Genomic DNA, 8,477 nt, shown 5'->3' on the forward strand with positions numbered 1-8,477 from the left:
AACTCTTATTACACGAATTCGTGCGAACGCTCATGGCGACTCATGGACGTTTTCTTCATGACGCCTCCGTGATCGGCCACCTTCCCTGTCTTGGGCGCCCACCAACCACCTTTTCACCACATTGCAGACGTCCTGCATCGATGCATTGGCATGGTTTACCATGACGCAGCCTGCAAATATAAGAAAAGTCACGATGAGATCAGCCAAGAAGGCTTTGAAGCACCACTCCAAGAAGATTCATTAGAAAAGAAGTTTACATGCTTCCAAGCTGGAAGTACGACAGAAGGGCAATAGTAGTTTGAGCGGCTCGTTTCTTTGTTACATTACCAATGAGAGATAGAGAGAGAGAGAAGTTTATTTACAGAAAGGCAGAGAGGTCTGCCTGAGCGATAGCATGCTCGACATTACCAATGGAACCACCAGACAATCCAGGCAAGCAAAACATAGGTGAAACTATTTAGTTTTTTTTTAATAGTAGTGTACAGATTACGACCTAAGCTGAAAGGAGCTGAGGTGGTTGAAAAATTGCACTTTCCGTCTGTGGGATCAGAACCAACCAGCCTTTGAAATGCATGTCTGATGCTTTACAAGCTATAAGCAACGGCGTCCTCAATTCAGTGACACAGCAGAAGCAGCAATATTTTCAGCCTAAAAATGATGGAAGCTGTTTTATAGCACTTAAAAAGGCCAAGTCATCACTCATTCAAAGGTAGTGTCCACATTCAGCTCTGGTGCAGTGGTACAAGTTTCGTAAACGCCGGCATGCTATTGTAGCCTGCTATAGCTTGACTAGTGGAGTACTGTACTCAGATACTGCAACACAAATACTGTGCTTCTCTTTAAAGCACCCCACGAGGTTGGTGTCAGTAATCAAACTGTTTCTGTATTCAGTCATAAATACCGCAAACATGGCAGTACCATGGAGGCTTCATGCTGTAGTTATTCTTACCAGTCACCAAAAAAATCTCAAACACTGCAAGGAAATATTTACCAAGCAGAAGGTCGTTGATGTTCTTGAGGTTGGCAAACGCCAGTTTCCTTCCTCCTGAGCCTTTCCAACTAAACTGCAGTGAAGCTTCCTTCGACAGGAAGCTTCTTAGCAGCCTGCGCAATGTGTCCCCAATGTCTGTTCCGCCGAACTTGGAGAAGTATGTAACCTGTACCACAATAAAAAAAGACTGACTCAACAACACTTAAAATACATGCTTGCAAGACGGACAAGTATTTTTTTAAAGGATTTCGGCTTTTAGCCCTGGACCGACACATTAATGCAGTAACGGGAAAAAAAGATTATCACTGTGTGCTTAGACAAGCATTAACATTACATAGTTAGTGAATGAATCATACTAGCACCAAATATACACTGGTAAATATTTCCACATGATTAAAGGGTCCTTGAAACTTTTTTTTGTAAACTTTTAGGCTCCAACATCCAATCATTCGCACCACAAATTAAGTGACGTATACCAATGCAGCTATGAGAAAGTATAATTATACCCTCTGTTTTGTCACTGCTTTGCCTCACTCATCGCACAGCCGGCCATCACAGGCGACCGAAGCACACTTAACAGATTGAGCTCCATCGTGTGCGCACTGTAGCATGCTGTCTGGCAACAAAGACAAAGCGCGCGGAATGGTCAAGATCTACTCCGCCAGCTTCCACCACAGTACCAGCCGTTCTTATTTCTCTGAAGCAATTGCATGTTAAAAGCTTCGTAATAAAACACACAGTTGATGCTGAGAGCTAAAATATGTCGGCAAACGATTCTTAGGACTTGTTTTACCAGTTCAATGCATTTACACCAAATCGTCAAAACCACTTCAGGGTCCATGTAAGTGGCATTGAATTACATGAGCGCCATCTACTGTGATGCAATGCAACTGTCCATTTAACTCTGTCTCCATTTGTCTTTGTGCTACTACACAGTCTTAGTCCAACAGCACAATTAATAACGGCTAAGCAAAAGCTGGACCATTACCAGTTTATGAGAATTCTCTTCATTCCCCAGGTAGTCTTCTAAATTGCGGACAGCTTCTCCAGTCGTAGCGGGCAGGGCAGGACAAGAATCTGGCAGCCGCAGATTTGGAGCTGCCTTTGAGTTGCTGTGTACGAGCGCCCTCAGACTTTTCAGTTCTGCCAATATTTTCATTTGATTGCTGAACACCGTGTGCTCGAACTCTGAAACAACACAATATAGCACCTTCTGACAGCGTTCTCATTTGGTATTTGCCGAAGACATTCGAGGAACAACAAGTTTGAATTTATGAAGATCGGCAAAAAAATTATGAGCTCAGCAACTGATCCAAATATGAATGCAAAATGTCGACCCAAATTTATATTTCAAATCAGTTTGAAAAAGCGGACAGCAAGTATTCCCTTACCAGAGAGTCGTTCACCCAGTAATTCTATTTTCCTTATCACACTTTTGGAGAAAGGAGACCCTTCTGAAAAAAGGAAAATAAGAAAAAGGTAAGAAATTGTGTCCTAATACAACATTTTTTATTTTTTTGAAGAAATAAGTAACCTGGAATTTACAAAGGGACAACTTATGCAAAATGCACTTTAGAGACATCCCAAAAAGGCCATATTTCAAGGCTGTTATGTGATGCAATTCATGGACAAATCATACGGAATGAACAGTGTCATTAGTTACCTGTATGAGTCCTTGTAGATTGCCGCAACAGCTGCGGCCTTGCATTCTGCCTTGCACGGCCGTGCGTAATGCCTTGACTTTGTTCCTCTGGGAAAAAAAAAACATTTCTCTACAGTTCGACGCATTCAATCTTACAATGAAGCAAGACCAGCATGTCCATTTTTCAAACAAAACCACGCTGCGCCATTATCTCGCATGTGTCGTGAAGGGGTACTTTGCAAGCCCATGTGCTGACCGCTTGCAACGACCCTTTCCACGCCAGGACATGCCATAAATATAAATTGTACACCAATAAATATAAATTCTACACCAATGCTAAAAATTGCACAGAAAAAGTTGTTAAGACCTGAACAGAAACCAACAGATATCTTGAGCTATGGAAACCATGACATTTTTGGATTCTTAGCAAGCAGTTGTGCCGTTACCTCGCATGTGTTGTGCAGGACTGCTTCGCAAGGCAGTCAGCCGACTCCCTTCTCCAGTGCTTTCCGTACCTGCATGTGCCATAAATATAAATTCTGCACCAGTGCTAAACATTGCACAGAAAAAATCGTTCAGGCCTGAACAGAAACCGACAAATATCTTGAGCTATGGAAACCATGACATTTTTGGATTCTTAGCAAGCAGTTGTGCCGTTACCTCGCATGTGCTGTGCAGGACTGCTTTGCAAGGCAGTCGGCTGACTCCCTTCTCCCGTGCTTTCCGTACCTGCATGTGCCATAAATATAAGTTCTGCACCAGTGCTAAACATTGCACAGAAAAAATCGTTAAGGCCTGAACATGAACTGACAGATACCTTAAGCTGTAGAAACCGTGACAATTTTGGATACTAAGCAAGCATTTAGGAGTCAGCCTGCCATTAAAGCACTAGTGAATGCATGGTACGATTATGTAAATGTGCTGTGCAACATAGTCACGTTAAAGAAGGTGCAAAACAAAAGGATACAGTAGAAAAGTTAAAGGTGACTGTTTTGCAGTACATCTACAAAATTCGGATTGAATCAACAAGCCAGCAAAAAAAATGCTTTTGATGAGACTGGCAAAAAAGGCAAAAATTTACCCCGACTGGATGAACTCTCTGAACTGCATGTGTCGTCATCGCTTTCAGAGAAATCTCTTCTCTTCCTCTTCCGGCGTCCTTTTTTCCGAGTGTCTGAATCTTCGGTGTCCATGTTTGACGTGTAACACGCTTGTGGCAAGAACTCCTTGGCTCGTTCATATGTGCCTGTATTTGAAATGGAGGGAAACAAAATTATGAGAATGAACTTCATTTTTAAGCCAATCACAATTTACAGCAAGTGTTACGCTTCTACATCGATCACCAAGCGCCGATATGTACACAAGGTTCCTGGTGCAAGAATAAATTTTTATCAGCACGAAGACCTTAGTATGGCAGTACATTACAAGCACGATATAGAATAACACAGTAAAACATTTTGTTGGGCAAACTGGTTCACGAATGGAGTGGGACAAAAAAAGCAGCACAACAATTGTTTGAAAAAATTTGGTGTTCTCATATCCTAATGAGGACGAGGCAAGAACACAGGATTGAAATGTTAGATCTGTGCTCTCATCCTTTTTCTTGTGTTAGCTTTTTTTACATTCTCATGTAGTAACAATTACAGTCAAACTGCCTTTACAGCTGGCTTCCCGCTATTTGTACTAGCCACTTCTTTCAAAACAGCTAACAAATTCACTGTAGACTATTTACACGAACTCAGAAATAAAGGTATTTTACGCTGAGGTTTACATGATGCCTATACCGGATGAGAGCATGCGTGACATCAGTGCAAAAAAAGTAAAGCGCATAACTCAACCAAACCACCTGTGTAACATTCTAGAAAAGTAACATGTACCACTTTTATGTGCCAAGGTGGTCACACCAAAGAGGCACACTTCAAGTGAAAATTTAAAGAACTACTATGCACAGACAATTTTTGCTTTTCGTTTACCATGATAACTCTTTTTAAAAATAAAGAGCACAGTGCAAGACAACATACCTTTAGTGCCAAGAATCCTGGCCTTGTACATTGGCCAGTCATCTTCTGCTGGAGTCATTGACCGCACCAAGCGATCCACTTCGCTTTGCAGGTCAGTTGGAGGCCAAAAGCACATCACATGTCGCTTTCTACGAGTCACCCAATTTGTGGGAACAACATATGTGCTCTTTTCACTTCGGAACTCGACAATGTGAAACCTGCAAAATAAAAGGCCAAAGTTTCGCCCGAAAGGCGAAACACTGAGTAATAGCAATTCATCTAACAGTTATAGGAACACCCGTAGTTTAGTCTGCCTGCTAAGGAAAAGTATTCAAACGAATGGATTGGTAAAATTCACAGGAAAATATCTGAGCAACAAGCATTCGCAGATGACTAAGTGCTTTTAAGTTATGATAGCAACAAACTAAAAAGTTATTGAAGACCTAAGTTGAGGATGTATTGCAGTAGTAGGGCTTAATATGAATATGTTGAAGACAACGATGATGCTCAATAGCCTGGCGAAAGACTTCATGGTTGGCAACCAACCTCAGGAGTTTGTATAAGAATGTGTATGACTAAGCCAATTGCTAACAGGGAAGCCTACTGATCAAATGGAACTTCATCAAATAACAAGGCTGGGTGGAAGTGCATACAGCAGGCATTCCCAAATAATGAGAGGCAATCTACTGCTGCCTCTAAAGTGAAAGGTATACAGTAAAAGCTTGTTAATTCGAGAAAATAGATCATTCGGACGCGCTCTCTGGTCTCGGCCAGCGGATGCATTGTTCGATGGCATCAAACTATCATTCGGACATATTTGGCCGCAACCTGGTTAATTCAGATGATTCTCTAAGCGCAGCAAACATGAGTGCCTCAGTTGTGCGACGCAAAGGAGCGAAAACGGCAGTCGCAGAAAACCGAAATGAGGTGGCGCAAGCTACATCGCTATTACAATCAGTGCGAGCTGTACAGTAACGACATTTTTGTTTAATTTTGGGTTAGCACGTTTAGCATTAGTTAAAGCAGGAAGGTCTTGAGCCGCGGTCACATTGTGAACAATGTTGCGAGAGGCGAAAATTGTGGCTTTTAAGCTGCTCTAATGCAAAGTAAGTGCGAGATTTATGTATTCATCAAGAAAATGGAAGTCTATTGACGTAGCAGACATTAGTTCATTGTTTTCTCGATACTTTCGATAATTCGGAATTCAGACAGATTTTCTGGTATCGTGAGATCCGAATTAACGATCTTTTACTGTGCAATAATTGCATACTCATAGTTGTAATACACGGGACTGAAACTTTGACGATAACAAGGAAACTCGAGGAAAAGTATCTTTCTCATATAAAAAAAGCTAGGCATCAAATGTGTAAAAACTGCAAAAATATATGTACTGCAAAACCTATAGCCAAGCAAACTGGTTCAAAGGAGATGGAACAGAGGAAAAAAGACATACTTTCTCTTGTATGGCAAAAGCTGGCCTTTACAAACAATGTCCTCGAAGGGAAATGAACCAAGTGATTCAGTACGAGTTGATACAACAAATATTGACAACAATGATGACCTGCATGGCTGAGTGTAAAGATCTCCTTCAATCTTGCACAAACTGGCAACAATAAGTACATTGGATCCATGTGCAAGGAAATTGGAAACGAGAACAATCCTGTTTCCAGAGAGCAGCAAACAGTTGTCAGGTGCACTGCTGCTGATCACACTGCTTTTCCACAGTGCTTTGTGACACTGCTTCGATCCAAAAAATGAAAGGGCAGGACCCCTTGAGTGACACGAGGCAGCCATGACCCCAAACTCTCCAGCTTGTGCGTTTGAGACCTTATTAGATTGGACAGCCTGCCGTTGTTCAATTATTCTGCTGCAGACCTGTTGCAAAGGCTTATTCCCTGACCTCACAAGAAACTTCAAATCCTTTAGGTAATTCTCAAATGGAAAACAACTAAAGGAGTCAAGGCAACCAAGCCGACGGGCATCATCACATAAGTGCACAAGACAATGCACATTATAAACCATAGACTCTTTCCCATAGATAGTTCTGCACTGCACAACAAACTTGCACAGCAGCTGTTCTGCAAAATCAACAAAATTGTCCATAGATGGAGAACAGAGAATGGAAATTCCAACATGTAGTAGCAAAAAGTGCTCATAAATGTGCTCCGGTAAAACCTTCCTCAAGGCTAAAGCTCCAGAGTACAAAAGGAAATGCCGCAATTCAGTGGCTTTCCACATCTCAAAGCTCTCAAGGGGTCGTGGCTTCCTAGCAAAATCTCGTGGTACACGTCTTTTGAATGCATGCAAGCGTTCAGACACTTGAGCAACTAAGCTGTGTGCAATGCGCACAGTCAATGGGCCTTTTAGCCAGTATGAAATTAATTTCTTTACAACTCCCAAGCAAACCAAGTGCATGTAATCTAGAGGGAAGGCTGTAACCATTGGGATACCAATAGTGGCAAATGGAGATACCCCTCTATGGTGCTCTTTCTGAGTCTGATTTTTGAAAGACTCATCCGAACGCAATAGGCTGTTAATGCCTTGATAAGTCATGCGTCCAAGATATTCTCCTTTCTCACAGCATTTGTCACATCCGAAATATCCAGAATACAATTTTGTAGCTTTGACATATGCTTTCGCTGGAGCATCGCAAAGTACAGCCCTGAGCTCAATACTGAACTGCCTGCCATTATGGAGAAATCCATGTGACAGGACATGCTGCAACTCTTCCAGAAAAAGCTGCAAGTAGTCTGAGAGAGAGGCTGGCTTTGATGTACCACAGTAAATTCCTACAGGGAATACTGAATCTAAGTTCTTACTGCAAGGATGGTGCAACTGGACAAGTATGGGCCAAAGCTGCTTGTGGCTGCTCTTGAACAGAGGCAGGCCATCAATGTTAACTGACAAAAACAGGACTGTTATCTTGTAACTCTGGCCATGAATCAACTGTCAGCTCAAGACCACTGTAAAGCCCCAAGTGCACATATTCTCCATTGCCCATGTCCGTGACTGGAATGTTACGAGGAGTGGAGAGCAAACCTTTGTGACTTTTAGGAAGATCAGGAAAATGTGGCTTCAATATGTTTAGCAGTGAGTCGATTGCTCTTCTCCGAATTTGATGCTCTGAAGCCCAGGCATTCAACTGACTACTCAAGTTCTTTGAATAAAACTGCTCTGTACATGGAGACTGAGGGTAAATGTTCGACTGATAAGAATTCAGTGTCATATCTCTGTCCTCAGACAACATTACTGATTCACCAGAATCGAATGTCAAATCTCTGTCCTCAGACAACATTACCGATTCACAAGAATTCAGTGTTAAATCTCTGTCTTCAGACAACATATCTGAAAATGCAGGTGAATTGTTCTCCAAGCTGCTTTCCATCGTTGCACTGGTTGAAGCATTCTGTTCAGTTGGAAATAACTGAGTTAGACGTCGGTTCTCTGCAGTTGACGCTGCATTCAAACGTTCTGTCACTTGCTGTGAACACTCAACAGCTGCTTTTCTTACAAGCCTCAGCTCTCGACGACGCTTTGCTTTCTGCAAATTTTCCATAACAAAACACTTACCCTGACATTCGTACAGCGCGAGTGCAGCAACAAAGTTCTGAAATGAAGCAAAAGATGCTAATTAGTAGAGACATGCAAGACCAAAACTTCTAGTTTCTGCGCAAGCCTACGGCCGTGATCATATGAACGTGTCATCACAGGTTCCACTTATATTTTGAAACAAGTGTCCAGTTGTCCTACTGTTCGGTTATTATCGGATGTTTTGCAACCCTTCAACACTGACAGCTAAACACAAAAAATGAAATCCATGACGGTGCTCCAATGCATCTTAAGA

General features: G+C 42.0%; 2 protein-coding genes and 1 long non-coding RNA gene across 3 annotated transcripts; all 3 read right to left on the bottom strand.

Moving 5' to 3' along the window:
* Position 1: 1 nt before the first annotated feature.
* LOC119394066 (uncharacterized) lies at positions 2-2,703 on the bottom strand. The gene is made up of 5 exons (XM_037661286.1): positions 2,655-2,703; positions 2,383-2,445; positions 1,980-2,179; positions 992-1,157; positions 2-170 (listed from the first exon to the last, which is right to left on the bottom strand). The coding sequence occupies exons 3-5, from the start codon at positions 2,148-2,150 to the stop codon at positions 31-33; spliced, it is 477 nt and encodes a 158-aa protein (XP_037517214.1). The 5' UTR covers positions 2,151-2,179; positions 2,383-2,445; positions 2,655-2,703; the 3' UTR covers positions 2-30.
* Positions 2,704-2,715: 12 nt separating this feature from the next.
* Positions 2,716-3,363, bottom strand: LOC119394068 (uncharacterized). The gene is made up of 3 exons (XR_005184048.1): positions 3,294-3,363; positions 3,080-3,148; positions 2,716-2,741 (listed from the first exon to the last, which is right to left on the bottom strand). It is a non-coding gene; the product is annotated as an uncharacterized LOC119394068 (long non-coding RNA).
* A 291-nt stretch (positions 3,364-3,654) lies between these two features.
* Positions 3,655-8,253, bottom strand: LOC119394067 (uncharacterized). Its single transcript, XM_049415612.1, has 3 exons — positions 8,204-8,253; positions 4,655-4,851; positions 3,655-3,879 (listed from the first exon to the last, which is right to left on the bottom strand). The coding sequence occupies exons 1-3, from the start codon at positions 8,209-8,211 to the stop codon at positions 3,656-3,658; spliced, it is 429 nt and encodes a 142-aa protein (XP_049271569.1). The 5' UTR covers positions 8,212-8,253; the 3' UTR covers position 3,655.
* Between the last annotated feature and the right edge of the window lie 224 nt (positions 8,254-8,477).

The sequence above is a fragment of the Rhipicephalus sanguineus genome, chromosome 5 (assembly GCF_013339695.2).
Source record: "Rhipicephalus sanguineus isolate Rsan-2018 chromosome 5, BIME_Rsan_1.4, whole genome shotgun sequence".
Classification (NCBI taxonomy): Eukaryota; Metazoa; Arthropoda; class Arachnida; order Ixodida; family Ixodidae; genus Rhipicephalus; species Rhipicephalus sanguineus.

Coding starts and splice junctions, on each gene's coding strand:
- LOC119394067 (XM_049415612.1), bottom strand. Junction 3,880..4,654: donor CAGGATTCTTGGCACTAAAG/GTATGTTGTCTT, acceptor TTTCAAATACAG/GCACATATGAACGAGCCAAG.
- LOC119394066 (XM_037661286.1), bottom strand. CDS start 2,150: ATGAAAATATTGGCAGAACTGAAAAGTCTGAGGGCGCTCGTACACAGC. Junction 1,158..1,979: donor AAGAGAATTCTCATAAACTG/GTAATGGTCCAG, acceptor ATTGTGGTACAG/GTTACATACTTCTCCAAGTT. Junction 171..991: donor CATCAACGACCTTCTGCTTG/GTAAATATTTCC, acceptor TTATATTTGCAG/GCTGCGTCATGGTAAACCAT.